The sequence below is a fragment of the Ammospiza caudacuta genome, chromosome 2 (genome assembly GCF_027887145.1).
Source record: "Ammospiza caudacuta isolate bAmmCau1 chromosome 2, bAmmCau1.pri, whole genome shotgun sequence".
NCBI lineage: Eukaryota > Metazoa > Chordata > Aves > Passeriformes > Passerellidae > Ammospiza > Ammospiza caudacuta.
The window spans coordinates 117,082,509-117,107,984 of NC_080594.1; the positions used below are offsets into that span (position 1 = coordinate 117,082,509).

The 25,476-nt window shown below is 46.1% G+C and overlaps 1 protein-coding gene across 1 annotated transcript; it reads left to right on the forward strand.

Annotated features, from left to right (window-relative positions):
• The first annotated feature begins 1,155 nt into the window (after positions 1-1,155).
• Positions 1,156-25,476, forward strand: RIPK4 (receptor interacting serine/threonine kinase 4). The gene is made up of 8 exons (XM_058799909.1): positions 1,156-1,355; positions 10,452-10,743; positions 18,581-18,729; positions 19,463-19,512; positions 20,531-20,689; positions 21,566-21,672; positions 22,187-22,439; positions 23,388-25,476. The coding sequence occupies exons 1-8, from the start codon at positions 1,162-1,164 to the stop codon at positions 24,563-24,565; spliced, it is 2,382 nt and encodes a 793-aa protein (XP_058655892.1). The 5' UTR covers positions 1,156-1,161; the 3' UTR covers positions 24,566-25,476.

A 25,476-nucleotide genomic window follows, 5' to 3' on the forward strand; every position in this document is an offset into this window, starting at 1 on the left:
TGGACAGACAGACAGACAGACAGACAGACAGCAGCCTGGGGCAGGCTGGCCAGAGTCCCGCACTCCAGGCTGGGATGTGCGGATCAGGGGACGGAGGGACCGGAACCCAGAGGGGAAGGAGAAAAGGCAGGAATGGAGGAGAAAAGGCAGGAATGGAGGAGAAAAGGCAGGAATGGAGGAGAAAAGGCAGGAATAGAGGAGAAAAAACAGGAATGAAGGAGAAAAGACAGGAACGAAAGAGAAAAGGCAGGAATGAAGGATAAAAGGCAGGAATGAAGGAGAAAAGGCAGGAATGAAGGAGAAAAGGCAGGAATGAAGGAGAAAAGGCAGGAATGAAGGAGAAAAGGCAGGAATGAAGGAGAAAAGGCAGGAATGAAGGAGAAAAGACAGGAACGAAGGAGAAAAGGCAGGAATGAAGGAGAAGAGGCAGGAATGGAGGAGAAAAGGCAGGAATGAAGGAGAAAAGGCAGGAACGAAGGAGAAAAGGCAGGAATGAAGGAGAAAAGGCAGGAATGAAGGAGAAAAGACAGGAATGAAGGAGAAAAGACAGGAATGAAGAAGAAAAGGCAGAAATAGAGGAGAAAAGGCAGGAATAGAGGAGAAAAGACAGGAATAGAAGAGAAAAGACAGGAATAGAGGAGAAAAGACAGGAATGAAGGATAAAAGGCAGGAATGAAGGAGAAAAGGCAGGAATAGAGGATAAAAAACAGGAATGAAGGAGAAAAGACAGGAATGAAGGAGAAAAGACAGGAATGAAGGAGAAAAGGCAGGAACGAAGGAGAAGAGGCAGGGATGGAGGAGAAAAGGCAGGAATGAAGGAGAAAAGGCAGGAACGAAGGAGAAAAGGCAGGAATGAGGTGGCTGGCGCTTCCCTCTCCTTTATTTAACACTTTATTTGTCCCAGTTTATTTGTCCCAGCTCAGCAGCGTGCGCTCCCCTCCCGCCCCATCGCTCCGGACGCGAGCATCGCCCCGGGGCTGCTCCAAGCCCAGAACTGCCCCTCTGCTCCGTCCCGGGACGGCAGAAGGAGCCGTGCAGGGCCCACCCACGGGCCCTGCCCAGGAAGTGACGGCAGCCGGGGCACACCTGAGTCACTCACCTGGGCGGCAGCGGCGGCGCTGCGCTCCGCGGGCCGGGCGGCTCCGGGCACACAGCGCGGCCATGGCGAGGGACACAGCGGGCCACGGTGGCTCCCCCTGGGCCATGGGGCTGCTCAGAACCTTCGAGGAGAGCGAGTTCAGCAGCTGGGAGAAGATCGGCTCCGGGGGGTTCGGGCAGGTGTACAAGGTGCGGCATCTCCACTGGAAGACGTGGCTCGCCATCAAGTGTTCGCCCAGCCTGCATGTGGATGAGAAGTAAGGGGGGAAAAGGGAATGGGGATATTGTGGGGACGAGGGATTATTCCCAAAGAGGCGCTCCGAGCCCTCGGTCACCCCGCGGATGCGCGGCCGGGGAGCTGCGGGGCGAGCGAGCGCTCCCGGTGTGCAGCCCTGCCCGTGTCACAACCAGCGGCAGGAACCATGGAATACCCCAAATATCCTGAATTTAGGGGCCCAGATGTCCTGCCTGTTCGCTGGGATGCATGAAATATCCCAAATGTCCTGCGTGTTCCCTGGGAAGCATGGAATACCCCAAATGTCCTGCGTGTTCCCTAGGATGCATGAAATATCCCAAATGTGCTGCCTGGTCCCTAGGATGGATGAAATATCCCAAATTTCCTGCGTGTTCTCTGGGATGCATGAAATACCCCAGATGTCCTGCGTGTTCCCCGAGATGCGTGAAATACCCCAAATGTTCTGCGTGTTCCCTAGGAACAATGAAATATCCCAAATGTTCTGCGTGTTCCGTGGGATGCATGAAATATCCCAAACGTCCTGCTGGTTCTCTGGGATGCAAGAAATACCCCAAATATTCTGCGTGTTCCCTAGGAACAATAAAATATCCCAAATATCCTGCCGGTTCCCTGGGAACCGTGAAATATCCCAAATGTCCTGTGTGTTCCCTGGGAACCATTAAACACCCCAAATGCGTGTTCCCTGGTATGCACGAAACACCCCAAATGTCCTGCGTGTTCCCTAGGAACAATTAAGTACCCCAAATGTCCTGCGGGTTCCCTGGGCACTATGGAGTGCCCCGAATGTCCTGCCGGTTCCCTGGGAACCCTGAACCGCCCCAGTGTCCCGCCTGTCCCTCGGAGCTGTGCGGAAAGCATTCCTGCCCTGCCCGGCTCTGCGTGTGCCGGCTTGCACCGACCCGCTGCGGCCCCAGCAGGCGCCGACCGCGCCGGGATGGGATGGGATGGGAAGGGCAGGGCAGGGCAGGAGGATTGGGAATGTGTCTGGGATGCAGGGGCTTGGATAGAGCCAGGCCTGGCTGCCAGGTGCAGGAGTTGTGGCCGATGTGGTTGGGGTGTTGGGGTGCGGGCGTGGAGCCGCGGGTTCGGTGTCTTTGGGGCGCTGAAAGGAGCCGGGCTGGGCAATGTGTCCGGCCCCAGGGCAGGGGCAGCGCTTGTCCGTGTGTCTGTCTGCTCCAGGTGAGGCCGTGCAGGTGTGCTGCAGTGCGGGTGAAGGTGCCCCACGGCGGGACTCCGCTGCCCTCTGTCACTCGGTGAGGACGATGGGCTGTGCTGCTCTCACGGTGTGATTGCAGAGTCACAGATGGGTTTGGGTTGGGAAAGACCTTCAAGCTCATCCCCTGCCATGACCAGGGACACTTTCCACTGTCCCAGGTTGCTCCAAACCCCATCCAAGGTGCCCTTGAGCACCTCCAGGGACGGGAGCTATCGAGGGCAGATCTCCTTTCCAGGAGGGGAAGGCTGTCAGGTGCAGCTTTAGGAACATCTCTGTGTTGTAGGGACAGAGGTGGCTTCAGCCTCTGTGCACAGGGAGGTGAATACCCCCAAGTTGTGTTCCTGGAGCTTTCCCAGCTCCACTTGATCTCTGGGATCTCCACCAGCTCACAAGCTGATTCTGCAGTTCAGTTTTTGGGATGTGGGTTGGCTCAGTCACAAAAGGTTTCCTGTTGGTGCCTTTCCTGCAGAAGGAGGGAGATCAGCTAGGCAAAGACTGAAAACATTTGTAAACCCATCTTCTGCAGGATTTCTGGGGTATTGAGCATCTTTTCCAGTATCTGAATTGCTGACTTTGCAGTAGCCATAGGACATTAAATTTCATTAAATGTCCTTTGGAGAGGGAGAGTTTACGATAAGCACAGGGTAACTGTGCTGTCTGTGAATAAAATGGAAAAGACCTTGAAGTTGCACAGTGTATTTTATTGTGCTAATCTGCAAGCCCCCTACTATTAAAACCTCAAAGGAGATTTCAGGCTTGATGCTTATTGATCAAAATAGTACCGTGGCTGATTAATTTTGAAGTTAGGATTAAAACATGTCTGAAAAATAAGCTAGAACTTTTCATTTGTAGTGTACATCCAGAAATTTACTCTGAAAGTTAATTTCCACTCTGAGAAAAAGGATGCTGTCACCTATTTTAATATGACTAGTAATTAATTTTATTATTTATTTATTAGTTTAATATTTAATAATTTGTTTTGAGATTTGCTATCAGACCTCTATATTAATATGTACCACGTGCAGTAGAGAGCCACCTGTCCCTCCGTGGCTGTGAGGTGTGCAAATGCTGGAAGACCATACAAACATGCAGCTCACTAAGCAAAAAATGCCCTCAGAATTTGGGAACTTTGAGGCCATAGGGCTCCTGCAGCTTCTGATTGATTTTAATAAACCCCTCCTTGAAGCACTAATTTATTTTACTGCAGAATCTGTGCTTCAGATGCTTGAGGAGAGCATTGGTAAGAAATCGGAGTGTCCCTGGCCTTTGAAAGAGCTGCCCCTGCTAAGTAAATGTAAACTGATTTTAAAAATATTTTTAAAATTTCTCCTTTGATTCTTGGGCTGTTCTGTCAAACTCCTTTCAGGAGATGGTTGTGCTGAGACTTTTTACCCAAAACTTTTCTAATAAACTTGTGCTATTCAAATGGTGGGGTGAGTGGCACAGACAGAACCAAGCACAGCCTCTTCAGCTGGCAGGCTGCAACAAGCCTGTGTAATTAGATTGTTAATCCAGGAGATTAACTTGACTAGCTGTTTCTTGGAACCCTGTGAAGAGTTAGAAGAATTGCCAGTGGTATCAGAAACATTAAGTGAAAAGCACAGAGGCTTTTTCTGATGTATTTATTTGGTACCACATTAAAACCCCGTTTGTAATGGCTTGGTGGTGGTAATACCCTGTGGAGTCTCTCTTGCCGTGTTTCTGCAGACAGGGAGAGATTTGGAGTAATTCCCTCGGCAATTATCACATCACAGAGCCAAGTGGCCTCAAGGAGAAGAAAAACTGAATGTAGAGCCAGCAGTGTTTTTTACCTTTAAGCCCAAGCCCTCTCAGACAACCCAGCCAAATTCCATTGCTAACACCTTATTTTAAGATCCCACTTTCCTGAGATCTCCTTTCTCTCCTGGGACTCAGGATGCTCTCAGTATGGGGAGGTTCAAGGTAAATCTGAAAAAAAGAATTTTGTGACCCAGAAGTGTGGAGGAGCCTCTCCCGCAGGACTTGCAGTGGAAGTCTCTTCTCTTTATCCGTGTGGTCTGGAGAAAAACAGCGGCAAAATCAACAAAATCCTTTGTTGATTTCTTCTGCTGGACATAAACGTGCTGAGTGTAAGGTGTAACATTTCCTGGAGAGGGATCTTTACTGGAGGTGTTGGCCATGGGGTGACTACAGGCTGTGGAGGTGGAAAAAAATTCTTGATTAGGAAAAAAAAACCCAAAAAACAAGCAAAGCCCTACATATTTCTCCTTCTGCACATCCTGGATTTGGGAATGGAGCAGGACTTTGAAGTTGAGGAGGTTTTAGAATTGCCTTGCTGGTAGTGGAGGCTGCATTTATTTGGGTGAATGAATGTCTCTTCTGTGTAGGGAAAACTTAAGAGTCACCTTGTGCTCCTTAAAGAGCTGGGGAGAGCCTGGCTGTCCTGTAATCCTCTGGTACCAGAACTGCACAGATCTGTTAGCAGGGCTGCCATCTGTTAAACCTGAAAAAAGAGATTTTCTTCCTTTTTCCCACCCTCCCCCCCCCCCCCCCCCCAATACTCTGCCCTGACCACACAGTGCTTTTTTTCTTCTCATATTCACATTTTTCTCTGCAAGTCAGCAGTGTGGAAATTGTTAAATATGAGCCCTGCAGAGCAGAGGCCACTGTGTGCTCTCAAAACCTCTGCCGTGATGCAGGGGAGAGGAATTCTGAGGATATTCAGGGGTGGTGTAATTTGATGGACCCCCACCTGCACCACCAGGACTTTGTGAAGAGGGAGCTGAAATTCCTGACTGCAGAGCAGGGCTGGATCTCCCCTGGCTGCTCTGTGTCTGGAGGTGCCTCACACAAATGGCCCCAATTACAATTTTTTTGAGCTTCTCTGGAGCAATTTTTGAGCTTCTCTGGAGCAACTTTCAACTGCTCTGTCTCAGACTGCATTAGGGAAATGCAGTGGTGGTGGTGGGGGAATATAAAACTATAAGGACTGCCTGGTGAGTCTAAGGTTGTAGTTTTACAGCAGTGTTATCTCTAGGGCACGAAGATTGGATCCATGCAAATGCAGGCCCAGCTGTAATTCCTGCTGTTCCTGTGGCAGGGTTTGTGGGACTGGGGCAGTGGGCAAGAGGAGGGCCTTGTGTCTGCAGGAGCATCCAAGGAATGCAGCCCTGTCTGTCTGATGTGGAGTGGGAGCAGACAGCTCTTTGGAGGGCTCCCATTCATGTAATATTTCTAATTGCTTTGGAAGTGACTGATCTGTGCTGACTTTTGTGACAGAGATGCTCTTTTGGCACTGGAGCCAGTGCTGGAGCTCTTGATGTGTGGGCCCCTGTCTCCTGCTACTATTTACAGGAGAAAGTGTGTTGCAGCCCATCATTTACATGACCTCAGCTGTCCTGGGTGTAACATTTTCTTTTTTTCTTTTTTCTTTTTTTTTTTTTTTTCTTTTTTTCTTTTTTTCTTTTTTTTCTTATTTTTTCTTTTTTTTTTTTTTCTTTTTTTTTTCTTTTTTCTTTTTTTTTCTTTTTTCTTTTTTTTTCTTTTTTCTTTTTTTTTCTTTTTTCTTTTTTTTCTTTTTTTTCTTTTTTCTTTTGTTCTTTTTTTCTTCATTTTCTTTTTTCTCTCTTTCTTTTCTCTTTTTCCCTTTTCCCTTTTCCTTTTTCCCTTTTCCTTTTTCCCTTTTCCTTTTTCCCTTTTCCTTTTTCCCCTTTCCTTTTTCCTTTTTCCTTTTCCCCTTTTCCCCTTTTTCTCTCTTTCTTTTTTCTCTTTTTCTTTTTTCTTATTCTTTTTCCTTTCCCCCCTTTTTGTCCATTTTTCATTGTCCAATTTTTCCCCGCCCCTTCTTTTCCCCCTGTTCTTTCTGTTCCCCCCTTCTTTTCCCCCCTTTTCCCTCTTCTTTCCTCCTCTTTCCCCCTTCTTTTCCCTTTTTTCTTTTTCCTTTATTACAATAAAATTAGGATACCCCACTGCAGCGAGAGGGGAGCGGAGCCGAGCCTCCTAGAAAAAATAATCCCAACTCTTTACCCGCGTGGCTACAAAATAAAATCTAGGCTTAAACCTACAGCTCTGGGCTGAGAAACCCCAGCAGGAGCTTTGCTTTTCCTTCCCTTTGGATAACTCGGGATGGCTCCTGAGCTCAGAGTACCGGAGCAGTCCCATCCCCATCCCTGCTGCATCCTTTGATGCGCGGGATGCGCTCCGGGGGCCGCGCTCGGTGTTGGGGCTCCAGGACCGCCTCATTCTGTGCCCAGCGCCGGTGGCATCCTCAGGGCAAAGGGGAGGGAGGGGAGAGACCTTTGATCTGTGCCTGCTGCAGGAGATCTTGCCTTAACCAGCTGTTGGTGTTAGTGGCGTTCACGGAGCGCGCTCCTAATGACTGCTCTGGCTCCCTTCGCTGCTTTTGTCTTTTCTGCTTTCAGAAGGTGACAGGGTCCTTTGGAAAGATGCTTGGAAGCGGTGCCAGGCCTCTGGCTGGTTCGGTTTTGAGTGCTCTGGGTATGGGAAATGCTAAGGGTGGTGGTAATTGTTGCATGGGGGCTTTAAACAGGTAAATTACATGGAGGGCACTCGCCTGTTATTCTGTTAATTCACTCAATGAACTGGATCTGGCCCAAGCAGAAATGGAGTTTTTTGAAAAACATTATTTTGGGTGGTAATTGTTGCAAGGGGGCTTTAAACAGGTAAATTACATAGAAGGCACTCGCCTGTTATTCTCTTGATTCACTCAATTGAACTGGATATGGTCCAAGCAGAAATGGAGCTTTTTTTAAAAACCATTATTTTTATGAAAGAAAAAATTCTGGGTTTTTTTCTTCTTTCCCTTTCTGCTTTCAGAAGGTGACAGGGGTCCTTTTGACAGCTGTGCCAGGCCTCTGGCTGATGGGGTTTTGAGTGCTCTGGGTATGGGAGAGTGCTAAGGGTGGTTGCATAGTGGGGTTTATTTAAACAGGCAAATTACACAGAGGGCACTCGCCTGTTATTCTCTTAATTCACTCAATAAACTGGATGTGGTCCAAGCAGAAATGGAGTTTTTTAAAAAACATTATTTTGGGTGGTAATTGTTGCATGGGGGCTTTAAAAAGGCAAATTACACACAGGGCACTTGCCTGTTATTCTGTTAATTCACTCAATGAACTGGATCTGGCCCAAGCAGAAATGGAGCTTTTTAAAAAAAAATTATTTTAATGAAACAGAAAATTCTGGTTTTTTTTCTTCTTTCCCTTTCTGCTTTCAGAAGATGACAGGGGTGCTTTGGTGCTTGAACGCTGTGCCAGGCCTCTGGCTGGTTCAGTTTTGAATGCTCTGGGTATGGGAAAGTGCTAAGGGTGGTAATTGTTGCATGGGGGCTTTAAACAGCTAAATTACATAGAGGGCACTCACCTGTTATTCTCTTAATTCACTCCAGTCCAAGCAGAAATGGAGCTTTTTTTAAAAAAAGCCATTATTTTAATGGAACAGAAAATTCAGGTTTTTTAGAAAACGCCCCATTTCCAGCAGCCAATCTGTGCTTTCGGCGATGCTCTCTGAGGCTGTTGCTAGCCTGAGAACCTGAGTCTGGTGGCTCTTGTCAGACCTTGGCTGTTGCTGGGCTCTTGCTTTGCCTGGGAGGGCTCAGACAGGTATTTTACATCCCTGACTCCAGCTCAGGTGAATTATGCTGGCTCTGCGTGTGGCTTGGGGGCAAGGAGTTGGTTGTGTTATTCATGGGCGCTCCCTTCCAGCGTGCCAAAGAGCAAACTGGGGACTTGTCTGCAAAGGCAATTATTTCACAAGAGAGTTGCTGTAGGGAGCAGCAGGAGCCAACATGGTTAATGGAAAAGATTTCTCTTATCTTTTTTGTTTCTCTCTCTGTGCAACATGGTTAATGGAAAAGATTTCTGTTTCTCCCTCTGTGTGTACGTCCCTCTTTAAGCCATTTTTAAGCCTGATCTTGCCTCTGAAATGGGTTTGCTGCTCCTGGCTGGGTCCTGGTGGGAAATGTTACCTGCAGCAGGTGAAGAGCAGACAACATTGCCAGCCTTGGGGAGTGCCCTGCTGCCCAGTCTGAGAGCTAAATGACAGCTCCCAAAATCTGAGAGTCCCTCACAGGCTGTGCTTCAGCTTCTTCTAGGTCATCCAGGCATTGGGGGACGCATAAGAAGAGAAAACTTGGCTGTGTGCAGGCTGGATTTAGTGTTTTCTCTTTTTAGAAGTGCACAATGCTACTAGCTGGCCTTGGATTTGAAATTTTAAAACCAAAACCAAAAGAGGTTTGATTGAGCTGAGGTTCTACCATGAGGCTCCCACAGTGGTAACTGGCATCACTTGTTGGTGGCACACAGCACAAACTTCGTCCTTTTACTTCAGGTACTGTTGTCCATCAGACAGTGTGCACATCTTTGGGGGCATTGCAGGAGCTGTAATAAGGGAGGGTCTGCTCAGGAAATTTTACCTGTCTGACCTCCCTGTGCCCTCTTCTGTGAATCTGTGGCAGCAGCAGTGATGTGTCAGTGCCCAAAGCTGCTCTGGGCAGGGTTCACAATCACTGATAATGCAGTTTTTACAGATTGAGGAGTCTTTAAAACATCAAGTGTGGCCCCTTTTTGTGGGCACAGCCAGCCCCTTGTCTCCTCTTTCCAATCTGTGGGCTGCTGCAGAAGGCTGTGAGTGAGGTGCAGAAGAAAAGCACAGCAATTAAGGGTCCTGCCCTGGGTGGCTGCAGCTGGGACTGAGTAACACTTACCCCTGTGCAGGGTCAGGCTGGAGTGACCTGTAAACAACCCGGGGTGCTCATTACAGCTGCCAGGCCCAGGCCTGTTACATCACTGAAAATGGTGAGCTGGGAGATTTAGGCACCTGCTGGAGCTCAGTGAGTGCAGTTTTGGGCTTGTCAGAGCTGTATTTTGGGGAGGCTTTTGTTGTGTTGTGTCCCCCTGGTTACAGCCAGCAGTTTGCTCCCCTCAGTGGTGGGTCCAAGGATTCCTCTCCCAAGGTTTGGGTTTGTGAGCACTCAGGATGCACCAGCAGGGCTGGTGAAGAGATGCTGTCTGGCTTCTCTTCTGATTAACACAGCCTTGTGACTCACCACAAGTTAATTACGTCAGCCCAAGGAGCTCCAGCAGTGTAAAGCTGGGCTCTAAGTGTATCATCCTCCTTCTGAGCAGCACAGCACGACCATCAGAGCAGGGAGATGGGCTTTGCACTCAGGATATTCACACTGTAGATGTGTAGGGCTCACCTGTGCTCCTGCAGCTGGGAGCTGCCTACGGTCCTAGCTGAGACAGAGACAATACAAAGCAACACACTCCATTTCCAGAAGGCTTCAAACTGTTTTAAATTTTTATTCTCTTAATTCACTCAATGAACTGGATCTGGTCCAAGCAGAAATTGAGCTTTTTTTAAAAAATGTTATTTTATGAAACAGAAAATTGTGTTTTTTTAGAAAATGCTCCACTGATAATTAATTTTTATTATAGCATGCATGCTTTTTGTACATTCTTACAAAACTCATAAGTTTACACTTTACTCATTGCTCATAAGAGACAAACCAAGTGCTCATTGGAATAGGCAGTTGCAAGTTTCTCTTATTTATCCTTCTTTCTTTCCTGGTTTCTATGTCAATGACCTTGGTAGAAAATTCTTTCGGGGGTAAACATGGATCCTCTTATCAAACTTCTCTCTGGCTCACAGGAGTTGCTGTAAAACCTCTTCCTTCCACAGCCAACCACTGAAAGCATAAAACCCCAAATTGGTAAATATGGAAATACACCTGGGAAAGATGTTCAGGCTGGTGAGATGCAGCGTGGGTCAGCCAGGGGATGATGTGAAATGTGTGTTGGGTTTTATAGGAAATATTTGGTGCTGTTTGGCTTGAGGAGAAGCAGCTGCTCCATCCTTCACCTCCCTCTCTCTTCCACCCAGGGAGCGCATGGAGTTACTGGAAGAAGCCAGGAAGATGGAAATGGCAAAGTTTCGCTACATCCTCCCTGTCTATGGCATCTGCAGAGAGCCAGTGGGCCTGGTGATGGAATACATGGAGACAGGGTCCCTGGAGAAGCTGCTGGCCTCCGAGCCCCTGCCCTGGGAGCTGCGCTTCCGCATCATCCACGAGACCGCGGTGGGCATGAACTTCCTGCACTGCATGTCCCCTCCCCTGCTCCACCTGGACCTCAAGCCTGCAAACATCCTGCTGGATGCCCACTACCACGTCAAGGTATGCACTGGATGCTCTGTGCCAGGGTGTCCAAGCTTTGGATGGTCCCCCAGGTGCAAAAAGACTCAGAGAAAGCAGCAGCGTTCCTTTGGAATTAGAGAAATGCTCACTGAGCCAACACCTCTGATTCCCATGTTAAAATCCATCCAGATAGAGCTCTTAAAGAAATGCACCTGGTTTATGCACCATTTAATGCATTTTATTTTAGTCCATAAATAGAGGTGTGGTTAGGGAAGTTGTGAGAAAACCCCTGAAATTTTAGAAGGATGCAGGTCAGGAAATGCATCTCTTAACTGCATTCAAGAACTCAGGAACTCTGGTTCGGAGACCTAATGGGTCCTGCTACAAATTTCTTTGAGAACAGAGGGAGAAAAATGGTGTGAACCTCTAAATAATCTTTGCCACTTCCACAGTTGCCACAATTGCCTTGTTCTGGGTCTTTGTCTGCAGCACAAAATGCACAGATCTCATTTACAGCTATAGCCTGGAGAAGCCTTCCCAGAGGCAGCTCATTTTCATTTGCTCAGGGCATGTACAGTGAGGAAGGATCTCTGTCCTGACTGTTCATGCATGCCAGAGGTCACTGGAAGGAATTTCTTTTGTGGCTGTAACAGCATGAAATTATTTTCGTTATCCATTTCCAGAGTAAACAGGCAAACTTGTTAGCCTTCTCTGCTGGAGGTTCTGTGGTCAGCTGGACCAAGGAGGTTGTGCTTCCTTCCTCAACTTTCTTTTTAGAGAGCACAGAGACTGAAATACATTTTTTCCCCTCTTTTCTTTTTGTGTTCAATTTTTTTTTTTTAGCAGTGCCATAATCCATCTGCTCCCTGTTCTCCTGGCCCCCTCACTGATCAAGTGCCTTTGGTCTTCCCTGTATCATTCTAAAAATGAAGTTTTCATTAAATAAAGACAGATTTCCTGGTGTCATGGTAGGGTTGGAGCCTTAAGAGGTGTGTTCCACTAATGAAGCCACACTTGTGACGGTCTCAGCTTTTTTACTAGGCCTCTTAGTCATTTATTTCTTAGAAGGATTTTCTTTCTGAGGTAGGAGGCATCTGCAGGTGGTCATGCTATTATGACCATAACATCAGGATTTCAACTGTTGAAAGCCTGTTCTCACACAATAGCGCTGAGAGACCTTTGCTAAGTATTTATTTACTTAAAAGTTCATGCTTGCTTGCATAACTTCTTAAATTCCTGATTCTTGACTCATCCATGAGCCCAGATAGCAAGGCTGTGTTTTTCTCACTGTTTCAGGAGGTTGAAGTGCCTGATGCACAGCCCATATCTGGGTGGTGATGTAACACGAGGGGGCAAAGTGCAAAATGTCCAAAAATAGAAAAGTCTCTGGTGAGGTCATTGCTGACATCCCTGATGTGCTTCTACACAAAACACATCGAGGTCTTCAGATCCTTTCCATGGAGTCCAGAAAGGAATGGTGTAATCCAAACCTTTTCCAGCCAGCAGTCTTCTACATCCACAGGCATCTTGGAAAGCCCTCCAAGAAGCAGAGCAGGCACAGGAATCCATATGCAGAATGAGAGATGCACATATTCTGTGAGGCGCCTTCCCTTTAAAAATGTGGCCCCGAACCTTCTTTTTGTGTGACCTGAAATTTACAATTAAACTTCAGACCCTGCAGCTTGATTTAATGTGCATTTTCTTGCTGGAAGGCTAATGGGAGCTGCTGATTGAAGTGTTTTTAAGTGTCAGCATTAATTTAGTATGTGACCTGTCCCTAATAGAGTCCTAAGGTGAGCGAAGAGACGTTGCAGACTGCAAAAGAAGAGTTTGTAGGTAGGGAGGACTTTACAAACTGTTTGCCCTTGAGCCAGGAAGCAGTCAGTCTTCCAGAGGAGAGCCCTGGAAATGCTGCTGTGCCATCCTGCAGTTAAATGCAAACACACCCTGCTCCTTTTACGAGTGCTGTGATCACTGCAAAGCCCTGAGTGAGGCTGGTGACTCAGGCAGTGCTGCTGAGCAGAACTTATCATCAAGTGGGTGCCTCCATATCATAAAGCCTGGCCATTACATAAGCCTGGGCTGAATTGGGAGGATAATTAGGAGGATGGGCAGGGATACAGATAGACAGATATTGACTTTACCAAAGGCACATTGGGGGATTCCCTGATGATTTTAAGTGTTTGTGTGTAACGTGTGGAGAGAAAGGTTTGCTGGTTTTTGGAAGGTGGATGAATCCATCCTCCCTTGTGAATTGGTGCTGGGAGCTCCCTTCCCTGCCATGTCCTGCTCCATCTTGTTTGCCTTAAACACTGTGCTTTCCTTGGCAGGATTATTCCATACCCAGGCAGGCTTTGTTTTCCTCCATGCCAGCCTTTTTCTCTTATTCGCACCACCAAGATCCTCCCTCGCCCCTTTCTCCAGTCTTCCTCATATCCCATCTTCCAATATTTACACGCTGTCTGACATCTATTTCTTTGCTCACCCACATCTTTTGAGCTTATTCCTCAGCTCTGCTGCCCTCCACACACTCTCTGGATGTGTCCCTTGAGCTGCTGTGGTGTGGCAATCGCTGGCACGGGGGAAGCAATGCCACATTCCAGCGCTGCCCTCGTGGGCTGGGAGTTTGCTCCTTCCCTGCTGCAATGTGATCTCTCTGCAGGGCCCTGGGTAGGAGAATAAACACCCCACCACGTGCAGAAATCTCATGCCCAGCTTGTTGCCGGCTGCCATGCCCTCGTGATCTCTGTTGCTGCTTCACAGCTCTCCTGTCTTCCAAAATCTCGTGGTCAAGAGTGTTACTTTTTATTCAGGTGTTAAAAATTAAGCCAACCTGCAGCTTAATACTTTTGGGGGAAAACATTATTTTTAAGCTCTTGTTTCTCTCACTATCCAGCCTGGGTTTTTGCAACTCCTCATCTTGTCGTATATATATATATATGTACAGATACACACAGATACATACATGTGTGGGTTCATGTACACACAGAGACAAGCCTGACGAGCTGTTTTTCATCTCCTACATTTTGGTTTTAAGGAACTTGAAGGAGAACAAGCTGCTGTCAGCTGTGCACTGCTTTAAGCTCTCTGTAGTTGCTTTTGTCCCCTCCCCAGTTCTCCAGTTTAAAGCAATGTGAAATTTGCTGCTGTGTTGTACTGTGCTGATGGTCTTGCCTCTGTGGTCTTCACTTTTATTTGCTTCAGCTGCAAAATTTCTGAGAATGGAGTTAGAAGCAGCCTAGTCAGATGGCAGATTTCATGATCAGAAAGCTTCTTCATGTAGGTTGTTAACTGTAGGTCCAAGCAATACCCAGAGGCCAGGCTGGTAAAGAGCAGTTGTCTCTTTATTAGACTGCCTGATGTAGGTGGCACAGCCACTTTATCAGCTGCAATTGCTCTCCTGTTATTACAGATGAGGAGAGCCTTTGTTTTGTGTGTCCCTTCTGCTTGTTTCCTACCCTGCCTGATCAATGTTTCCATGCAGGGCTGTTGTTGCATGGCTCTTTAATCCCAACCAACAAAGCTGGTTTGCACCTTGATCAATTAATTCTCTGATCGATCTGATTGTGGTGGTAGGGGAGGGAACAAAACCATCCCTATTACAGTAATGAAGATTCAGGATGGATTAAAATGGGTGTTTGGCTTTGGGTTGTTTGTGGTGCTTCTGAAAAGAGCATTACAAATGTCCCACCTGAAACTGGTTTGGAGGAGTTAAAAGTTTCAGGGAAGGTTGGAAAAGGATGGAAATACAATCTGTTTCAAAAAAGTTTATTTTAGAAGCTAACTGAAGTGCATTCATTAAAAAAACCCTATTCATAAAGACATAAGTTTGAAGTGCACATTGTGTTGGTATTTGGAATTCATTTTTAGTCATAATTTTTAGTAATCCAAATCTGTGACCTGTGCAAATTGCTTAAAAATTTCAGTCAGTTTTAAAGAACAAAAAATGTAACTGCCTTTCCCCCTACCCCCAGAAAAAACAAACAAAGGAAACATCCCTGCCACCAGACACCCTAATAACCCACAGACAAATATGGGGCGATTCTCAATATCCAAGTGCAGAGACTTCGTACAGAGACAAATACTGCATGTTGGAGCACAGATTAAAAATTAATCCAGTGGATTTGATGCAGAAAACCTTTTGGTGAACTCTGTCCCTGAGTCCATTGCAGTGGGTTCTTGAGTTTTGCTTGCAGAAAAATTACATAAAGCATCAGGAGCTAAGTGCACAGTTCAGGACATCAGGAGGTGAGAGCAGAGTTCAGGGCAGCCTGTCAGGGGAAAAAAAAGCACTTTCCAAGCACTCATTCCTGGGAGCTAGATCCTTGCAGTGCTTGACTGTAGTAGCTGTTGTGGTTATGTGAGTGTATCTTCTAGTTTTCAAAAAAAAAAAATTACATTACAAAGTAGAAAAAAATTATAAAAATAATCTAAAACTTTGCAAGTGAGCGTTTTTGTACGAACTAGAATGGACAGATCCACGAATGGCAGAAGCAGAGAAAGTCTTGCGTGCACTGAGTTGAAAAACAAACTGAACTAAAAATAAAAACAAATAAATAGAAATCTTCAGATCTCGGAGCCCTTCAGTAGAGCGAGCGTTGCTGGAAGTGGGCAGGAGAACACGTGCAGCTCCTGTCCCAGCTCAGTGCTCACGTGTTGGCTCTCATACAGCCCTTGGAGGAGCAGAGCTGCCTGAACATGAACAGCCCAGAGCCTGCGTGGGCTCTGGCCAAGGCTCCTTCCCCTTCTCCCAGCGCCCGCTGTGGGTTTTGTGTGGAGCCTCCGTGTCTCCCCTGCTGCTGCCACGTGTGCTTTTCATGGGACCCACCTGAAATCACTGATGTTGGTGCCTCAGGTTTTAGGTTTTATATGTTTCAGATTCTGTGCTGCTTTAGTGTGTGGGTCTGGGCTTCGTATAAGGGAATGGTGAGCTCTGTGCACAGAGCAGGGAGACAAAACAATTCCTGCTCCAGCTGGGCACCAAGGACAAATGACCCAAATCTCAGGCCCAAGAGCATAAACCATGTAGACCCAAAAGAGAAAAACAAGCAGCATGGGACTGCATAACCTAAAGCTGGAATTGGACAATGAATTTAAAAATGCAAATGAAGCAGAACTGATCAAAGTGAGAGACCCCGTGCCTGGTCGTGCATTTTGGGACCATTTCGGTTCATTTTGGGTTCATTTTGTGGCCATTTTGGTTCATTTTGGGTTCATTTTGTGGCCATTTTGGTTCATCTTGGGTGCAGGCCTGGCTGGGCTCTTGTGCTGCCCAAGGTGCATCCATTGAGGAAATCCTTTTAATAAATCCCTGCTTTATTCTTTAGCTCTGTCCAGTCTCTGTTCTAGGTCAGCCTACACAAGGCATCAATGTGAAGGAGCAAGATTGGGGATTCCCTTGGAATTTAGGGGAAGGGCAGAGCCTGGGGTGGGCTGCAGGGACCAGCAAGGATGTGGAGGAAGGAGTGCGGAAGGGTGCTCCACTTTCACTGCCTCCCCCAGCCAGGGAGTTGCAGAACGAGGTGCCTGGCAAGCAATTTAAAGGCAAACCAGGCGAGTTAAATGGCTGCATCTTCCACCCACTGCACAGTTCCCACTGGTGTTTAAAGAGCCTGCATGGCTAAATACACCCCATGTAGTGTGGAAAATTCGCCCTAGAGGAACTAATAAAAGCCACAAAAAGCTGTCTGCAGAATGTTGCTGTTTTGTTGCAGCCTGCAAGATAACAATTCCTCAATTTCCAGTGCTTTCTCCTGCAGAATTTGGTATGATCGAAGCCCTGCTGTACAGGTGATTATTGACATAACACCCAGTCCTTCACACTAGGTAGGGACAGATCCACAAGGTGATGTTCTTGCTAGCCCAGGGAGGGTGTATGCTATATAACTTAGCTGTTTCTTAGTTTGTAGGGTGATTTTTTTCCTGTCTGGAGTGCTCAGCTCTGCCTTAGCCCCCAGCCTTAGATTCACACCGTAGCTGGTGGCTCCAAACACAGGGGTGTCACCCTGCTGTCTGCATTTCATCTTCATTTCTTAACTCAGGCAGTAGGAAACACACCATTGTTTAGACAAAGAGGGAGGTGTGTGGCTTTAATTATGCCTGGATTTCTTGAGGTGTACACAAGCCTGTGCCTCACGTTAATCAAAGGAAAGCAGCGCTTCGGATGCGTTCAGACTTGCAGGGTTCAGTTCATTTATGAACCTGACACCACAGCCTGCCTTGGTGCTGGGCTTGGGCTTTTGTTCTCCTGTGGAGCACCAAGTGCCCCAGACTCACGCAGGATTTCCTGTGGTGGTCAGTTTGGCTCTCCCCAGGGTGACCTGGTGTGTGGACAAGGTTTCTTGCTGCTTTCCTGGGCTCTAATGCTTGGCTTAGTGAGAAATCCAGCAATCCCTCTCTTGAGAGTGTAGCTCCACAAGGATGAGAAACTATTCCTCCAGATAACTTTGCTTTTTCCCCTTTTTTTCCCCTCTTTTATTTTCTTCCCTTGTGTGTGGGGTTTTTTTTTTTGTTCTCAAGTCATTCCCACATTACCCTACAGATCAAAGAGGGACAACAGCTTGGACATACCAGTGTTTTAGGGTGCAGGACTTCTCCAGCCCCTTCAGCTCTGCTGAGCTCTTTGTCCATGGGAGAAGTTCTTGCTGAAGCTGTGTGGGTTGCTTTGTTTGTTTTATGGCAAAGGGAGATTCCTTGCATGGCTGTGTGATGTGCGTGTTCTCCAGGAGGCTGAAGCTGGCAGCAGTGTTCTCCCTTTCCAGTAATGGACACATGTTACAACTGGTTTTGTGGTATCTTTAGAGAGAAACTTCTCAAAGTGTGCCTATTAAAAAAAAAAAAAAAAGCAAAGCTTTTTTTTAATTATGCTTGTTGTTTTGAGGGAAAACTTTCTCAAAGGAGAAGCTGTGAAGATCAAAAGGGGAATGAGTCATTGAAAAACCTGAGTATTTATTAGATAAAAGGAATGTATAAGTTAGGGGGAGGGGGAGTCTTATCTGACTTGTAGACAAAAATCAGTGGGCTCAGTGGTCCAAAAAGACTTGACTTTTCTTGAAATTACCACTTGGCATAATAGACATTTTTGTCCAGTGGGGAATAAGTAAGACAAAGGAAATTCCTGCCCTATCTGTTTGCTTGATGATTGGTATGCCTTTGAGAGCAAATGAATGCATATTTGCCTGACACTTCAAATTAAAGTGGAGGTGTGTCCTTTTTATAAACTTGCTGTCACTTGTTGTGCTCATTTCAGCTGTGCTCCCTGCGTCACTGCACCAACTTGCTGTATCTCCTGGCTGCCAAAAAGAGTTCCCAGTGTGGCTTTTTGGAGTGTGTGTGTTTCCATTTGGGTTTTTGTAGCACTTGGTGGCTCTGCTGTTGGGCTTAGTGCTCATTGGCACGGTCAGCTTAGCAGGGATACCTGAAAGGGCGATTCTTCAGAGTTCATTGCAGAGCCAGGGCATTTAAACACCTCATAGAATGTGAGGTTATGTAGGGAAAGGGGGTGGCAGGGCCAATAATTACATTAAAGTAGTTTGCAGTAGCTAAATTCGACTGGTTTAAATTACAATAAATTGTCTTGACTGTTTGTTGTGTTTGCTATGTAATGGGCTGGCATGCTGCTGCTTGCAAGAACTGCTTGCCTTTATTTTTTTTTCCTTCTTCTTTTAGCTTAACCATAAAGAAAAGCCTACCATAGCATTATGCTTCCAGAGATGTTTTATTGGCTTAATATTTCTGAACAGCCCTTCACTGTATTTGTTGGGTGATCCTGTTGCATCTGTTGTTCTTTGCAGAAAATATTTTGTGAGCACCTTGAAGGTCTGATGGCACCATGCACTTTTCTCACCTTCTTCCTCCTCCATTTTTTTTCCTTCAGATTTCTGACTTTGGGCTTGCAAAGTGCAATGGCTTGTCCCATTCCCATGACATCAGCATGGATGGCTTGTGTGGCACCATTGCCTATCTGCCTCCAGAGCGCATCAAGGAGAAAAACAGGTGTTTTGACACCAAACATGATGTGTACAGGTCAGTGAACTATGAAAACACCTAAATGCTATTTTAGTAACCCTGTAAAATGAGCCCTTTTTTAAAGCATGAAGCCCCTAAATCCAATTTGAGCCTCGTCTTGAAATGTGTCATATTTTCTTTGGGTTTTGCAAAGTCTTTGTAGGGTAGAGGCCTTTTAAAAACTGCAGGTGATCCTGGGTCTTGAAGTCATTTGTTGGCAGTGGGAGGCACTCTGCCCACCTTTAATTTCCCTTCTAAAGGTACATCCTGACCTACTTTTTGAGTCTGTGACAAAATTCTGAGTTATCTTCAGTGGATTTCATCACTAGGTCTTTGGATCTTCTTTCATGGCAAGATTATTAGGAAAAGGAACTCACAGCTTTAGATTAAAAAGATATCTCTTCTTCTAAATTAAATTGATTTATTTAAAGTCATCTTGCAGGGCAGAAACATTAAATTAAACCCACTGTAATGCTTTCTCTGATTTTGTCAGGGTGGATGTGGAGTGGTTGGTAAATGCTACCAAGGACTTGGCAGCCTCCAGCAAGTCCCTGTGTTTGCTGCCTCAGGTTCCTCTGTGCCAAAGCCAGACTTTGAAATCATGGTTCTTAGCTTCATTCCTCTGTGTGTGCGTTCATCAGCTGAATTAGGTGCAAAAGGGATAAGGAAAATAAATTACACTTCGGTGAGACTTTTTGGTTAAAAAAATTTCTAGAATTTTTTTTTTACCTTTTAAAATTTTTTTTGGTAGCTTTTCCATCGTGGTTTGGGGAGTTCTTACACAGAAGAAGCCTTTTGCAGGTAAGTTATGTGTTATCTTGGATATTTTTTTCCTTTTTCCCATTAATAAGCACACTTTTTGCCCCACCAACCCTAGATTTTTGTGCATGATCTCCAGATTCTGACAGTCTTGAGTGGTAGAGACTTTTAAGCTCTCAAATTCTGATCACAAGCTTAAATTCTCCTTTGTCCTGTGTCATGAAAACAGAACCTGTATTGCTGCAGAGACCCTTGTCTGCACATTTCTGCTTCTGCTGGGGTTTGCTGCACAGCTCCAGATCAGTGTGTGGCAAAGCCACCTTGGCAGGCAGCTCTGCTGTTGTTCAGAGGCAGCTCCTCTGTAGAGAGGTTCTGTAGTTTATTTGTAGATTGTGGGTACAGATTTCTTCCTTAAAAAAAAAAAAAAAGGAAAGAAAAGAAAAGCTGTCTGTGAGAATAAGCCTTGTTCCACCCCACAGTAAATGCACCTCAAGAGGCAACTGTTTATTCTTTATGACTTTCCTGTGTCTGTGACTGGCCTATGTATAGCAAACATGTCCCAGCAAGTTCCAGTCACTATTAGTTTTTCTCCCAGTGAGAGATTCCTTTTAGCCCAGTGATTGATTTACAGGCAGGAGCTGCATTGCTGCACCTCTTGATTTGTGTTCTTCCTTCACCTTTATGAATAGTTCAGGTACCTGGTCTAAATAAAACCTGAGGTTCTGTTTTCTTACAGCAGATATGGAAATCCAAAGAGAAGTAGCAAAGAACTTTTTGAGGGTTTTTTTCCCTTTTGTTCTTTATCTTTAATGGGTGGAAAAAGAACAGCCACTCACTGAAAATTGTTTTATAAATGATACATGAGAAGCAGTTGTTACTGCATTAAAAAATATCTTGTTGGAGAAGACAACCAACAATTTTTCCCCCTATTGATAAGAAATCTAGAAAAAAAAAAGTGTGAAAACAAATTTTCAGCTTAATGCACTCTTAATAGTCTTGGAAAAAAGAGAAGTTATTCCTTTTGCTGGGCCATCTAAATCTGTGTGCTTTTGCTTTGCAGAGGAAAACAACATTTTACATATTATGGTAAAAGTAGTTAAAGGGCACCGCCCAGAGCTACCTGCTGTTTCCAAATCCAGACCTCAGTCATGTAATAACTTGATCAAACTGATGCAAAAATGTTGGCAAGATGATCCTGGTGAACGGCCAACATTTCAAGGTAAGATTTCCTCTTAACTTGGCTGCCCATTTATTCTGCTGTGAGTCACATTATTGCTCAGGACTCTGCTAATCCTTGGGGTAAAGGCTGAGAAGCTCTGTGACAGAGTAAATAGAGCACATTGTGTGGTGGAGACAATGATACAGGCCACTTAGTCATTTGTGGAGGAAGGGATTATCTGAGGACATGTCTGACCATGATGGTGTTATGTAAACACGCCAGGAATAAGCCTTGCACTGAGCCATTGGTCCATTGAGCCAGAAATGATGTTGATTTCTGATAGTGAGTGTCAGGACATAAGCCAAGCTGGAGCTGGTGTGGTTTGCAGTGTACCAAAGCATTGAAGGACCTGGCTCTTGAAATTTGTACATTGAGAAACTGAATTATTTTCTTGTATTGAAACAGTTTGTACAGTCACTTTTCTGCGAGTAAAAGGTCTGAACTTGTCCAAAGCACCTGTTATGAATTCAAGTGTGCAGAGGAATGTAGCTTCATTTAGAAGAATGGGAGAGATTTGCCTCTTCCCTCTCCTCCTGCTCAAACAAGGAATGAGGACTGAAGGGATGAGGGATTCCATCTTTAAAAAAACCATATCTAAATCTGCCAGCAGTACAGTGGTTCCTATTTCTCAGTCCTGCAGTGTGGGCCCTGTGTAACACCAGCCTGTTGTGACTGAAAATTAATTGTTTGGGCAGCCCTGTGTGCCCTTGGCTTGGCTGCACATTTGTGCCCACTGGAATGGTCAGCACTGGAGTTCTTCTCCCTCAGCAGCTCAGAGATTTTACGTTCAGTTGATAGAGAAAGGCAGCAGGGCATCTCAGAAACTCTCCTTCTGAAAAAACCAAACACTAAAACCTTCTTTTATTTTCTTTAAAGAAATCACTTCAGAAACAGAGGCCCTTTGTGAAAAACCAGAAGATGACACAAAGGAGATGATAACTCAGGACCTGGACACCAAGAATGCCCCAGAGCAGCAGCCTGAGGTATTTTCTCTTTCACTTCTTGTTCAAACTTGCAGGGTTTTGGGAGGAACAGGCTCCTTTATGACCTGGAAGATTCCAAGCAACCTTCTTTTTGCTGCTTTTGAGCATCACCTTACCTGATGGAAATGGGTCTTGGTGAAGGACTGGGATGCACAAATGACAGCAGGGGCATGGACCAGCTCAGGAAAGCCTCAGGGCAGAACCAGGTGACAAGTGCATCTTATTCTGTGGAGGGAGAGCAGGACAGTTAGGAAATAAAGGCTGGAACTGTGTGGGTGTGACTGATCTTAAAACCATCATAGACAGAAGAGCCACAAGGCTTTAGTGGCTCTGTGAATAGTGATGGAAACTGCCCTCCTGCTTCTGAAAAAATTCAGTGACTTTTTATTCATAGGTTTCATTTAATACTAACAGTGTTTAAATGCTACCTGCAAACCAACAAATTTATGCTTCTTCTGTAGGGCTCAGTTTTGTTTGCTGACCTTTCTAAAATGCTCGTGTGCTTCTCTTGAAGGGGATTTGTGCACTATCCCAGAAGAAACAGGAGCCTGCTCTACCATCAGTTAAGGATTACAGTCTCTCAGAGCTGTTGTCCCAGCTGGATTCGGGGATTTCGCAGACTATGGAAGGCCCTGAGGAGCTCAGCCGCAGCTCTTCTGAGTCCAAACTTGCCTCCAGTGACAAGAGGCTTTCAGGAGTTTCATCTGTAGATTCAGCTTTTTCATCCAGAGGATCTCTTTCCCTTTCCTTTGAACGGGAGAGTTCAGGTAATGGTCAAGTTTTCCTTTGTAGTTGTTTGGATTGGGGCATGGGAGTCAATGGGCTGGAGAGTAGAATAACATTCTGGAAATTACTGTTAGCCTTGCTTTCTCTTGCTGTCAGCAATACAGATTCGTTTACTGGAGGTAGTTATTTAAAAGGAAAAAAATAAAAACAAAACAAAACAAACCTATGTGGTTCCCAAACATGATCTAATGAGAAATAATAAATCTCATTTAGTTTTGTAAAGGAGTAAACTCCCATTAAAGCAATTACAGAATCAGTCATGTAGAGGTTGGTTGGAAGGGAGGTCACTACTAGTCCAGCATCCTGCTTGACATGGGATTAAAGCCACTTGCCCAGTCAGGTCACCTGAGTTTGTGGCTTTTTCAGTTATACTAAGCCTAAACCTCAAGACTTTAGTTTTTGAGAGGACTCAAGCCACCTTCTCAGCAGCCCCTGGGGCCATTGTGATAAAGACCCCCTCACTTTTACTTTTCATTCCAGGGCTGCAAACCCCAGACATCTGTTTTCCAGTAAGGTAAACAATGGTTAGTGCAGGGAGATCAACCACAACATCCTTTGGTCTTCATGCCACAACAAAGGGACTTAGTGGGGGCCCAAATCTGACCTGAAAATGTTCTGGGACTCCTGTGGAGCAAGGGGTATGAATTGCTGTGCAGGCAGCTCATTGCTGGGGGTGTATAGTTTGATGGGTGTCAGAATTGTGGTATTGTCTTTTCTATAGAATCTTAGAACAGTTTGGATTGGAATGGACATTTAATGAGCATGGACATCTTCAAATAGCTCAAGCTGAATGTGTTCAGGGATGGGAAATCCACCACCTCTCTGGGCTTTGGGCAGCCTGTTCCAGTGTTTCACCACCATGGTAAAAATGGTAATCATGGTAAAATGTTTTTCATGGTAAAAAAATTTTCTTCCTTGTATCCATTTAGATATTGGTACCACAGACATACAGAAGAGGAAGCTAACGGAGGCGATTTTATCCGGAGATACCAGCAAGCTGATGAAGATCCTCCAGCCTCAAGATGTTGATATTGTTTTAGATGGGAACTCCAGCCTTCTGCACTTGGCTGTTGAAGCAGGTCAAGAAGAATGTGTCAAATGGCTCCTGCTGTACAATGCCAACCCTAACCTCACCAACAAGAAAGGGTCCACCCCTCTTCACATAGCCATTGAGAAGAGATTTAAAAGCATTGTGGAACTGATTATGGCCAGGAAAATCAACGTCAATGCCAAAGACGAGGACCAGTGGACCGCTCTCCACTTTGCTGCCCAGAACGGGGATGACTTCAGCACCAAAATGCTGCTTGACAAGAACGCGTCCTTAAACGAGGTGGATTTTGAAGGCAGAGCCCCCATCCACATAGCCTGCCAGTACGGCCAGGAGAACATCGTGCGCATCCTGCTGAGGAGAGGCGTCAATGTCAACATCAAGGGCAAGGACGACTGGGTGCCCCTTCACTACGCCGCCTGGCAGGGCCACCTGCCCATCGTGAAGCTGCTGGCCAAGCAGCGCGGCGCCGACGTCAACGTGCAGACCGTGGATGGGAGGACCTCGCTGCACCTGGCCGCCCAGCGGGGTCACTACCGCGTGGCCCGGCTCCTCATCGACCTGGAGTCGGACGTCAACGTGCGCAACGGGCTCCTGCAGACGGCTCTGCACATCGCCGCTGAGACCGGCCACACCAGCACCTCCAGGCTGCTCCTCAAGCACGGGGCAGACATGGAGGCCGCCACGGCTGAGGGATACACGGCCCTGCACTTGGCGTCGCGCAGCGGCCACTTGGCCACGACGAAGCTGCTGATGGATGAGAGGGCCAGCGTGCTAGCCAGAGGGCCTTTAAACAGGACAGCACTGCACCTTGCCGCGGAAAACGGGCACTCTGAGGTGGTGGAAGAACTTGTCAGTGCGGAGAATATCGATATTTCTGACAGCGAGGGGTTCACGGCTCTGCACCTGGCCGCGCGAGGGGGGCACGCCAAAGCGGTGGAGGTTCTCCTCAAGCACGGGGCCCACACTGACATGCCGAGACCCAAGGGTCAGGCCCTGCTCCCTCCTGCTCAGCACAGCAGGAATAGCTCGCTCACGGTGTTGTTAAGTGACACTTAAGCCAAAGGTGCCCAGTGGTGCTTTTTTACCTGGTGTGAGGAGGCTGCTGGAGCTCAGGGCCTTCTCCAGCCATGCAGGGATGCGCTCACCAGCGGTGGCAGGTGATGGACTGAGGTGTTTGAGTGGGACTGAGACCAGGTACTGGAGTCTGCCGTGGTCTGTGTCACTCATTCCATGCCTGCCCACCCTGCCTGGATCCGGACATTCCCCTCCCCAAGGACATTGTGAGAGAAGGATGCAACTTGTGTGCTCTCCCTGCTTTTTTTTTTTTTCTTATGTGCCAAACTAATTTAAGAACTAACATTATGCTTTTTTTTATTTTCATCAAAGCAAAAAGAAAAAAAAAAAAAGATGGCATAGATTTGTGGTTCATTGATATTTTGGGCTGAAAGCCACCAGTGTAGAATAAGCACAACAGCAGTCTGCTGGAAAATAATGCAGGAGTTGAGGAAAGGGCTGTTTAAGGTACAGTTAATCACATTTCTGCTACGTTTTTTTAATGGAGACATTGATTACAGATTTCTACATACTCAAAGTTTATGAGGCAGACTTAATAACAAGGCAGGATTCCAAAAAAAATTAAGCAGAAGTAAAAGCTTAACACTGCTGTCTTCATGTACAGTACTCCCTTGTAAGTATCCTGAGATCAGTAAACTGGATTAGGTGCTTAGTGGTTTGTCTTAAATGAGCAAGTAAAGAGCTGAAATTCATACTGGACTGGAACTGGATGGTCTGTTCTAACACCATTGTACCAATTTGTAAAACACTGTTTGGAGAGGTTGATAGAATTGATATACTGTGTATATAGGATTTCTACCTGTTGTACGCTTTTTTCTACTGAAGAAAATAGATTGCTTAGAGTGGGTATGTTTTAATACACCTTTTAATTTCACTCTTTTCGAAGTACAAAT

Coding starts and splice junctions, on each gene's coding strand:
- RIPK4 (XM_058799909.1), top strand. CDS start 1,162: ATGGCGAGGGACACAGCGGGCCACGGTGGCTCCCCCTGGGCCATGGGG. Junction 1,356..10,451: donor AGCCTGCATGTGGATGAGAA/GTAAGGGGGGAA, acceptor TCTTCCACCCAG/GGAGCGCATGGAGTTACTGG. Junction 19,513..20,530: donor ACAGAAGAAGCCTTTTGCAG/GTAAGTTATGTG, acceptor TTTGCTTTGCAG/AGGAAAACAACATTTTACAT.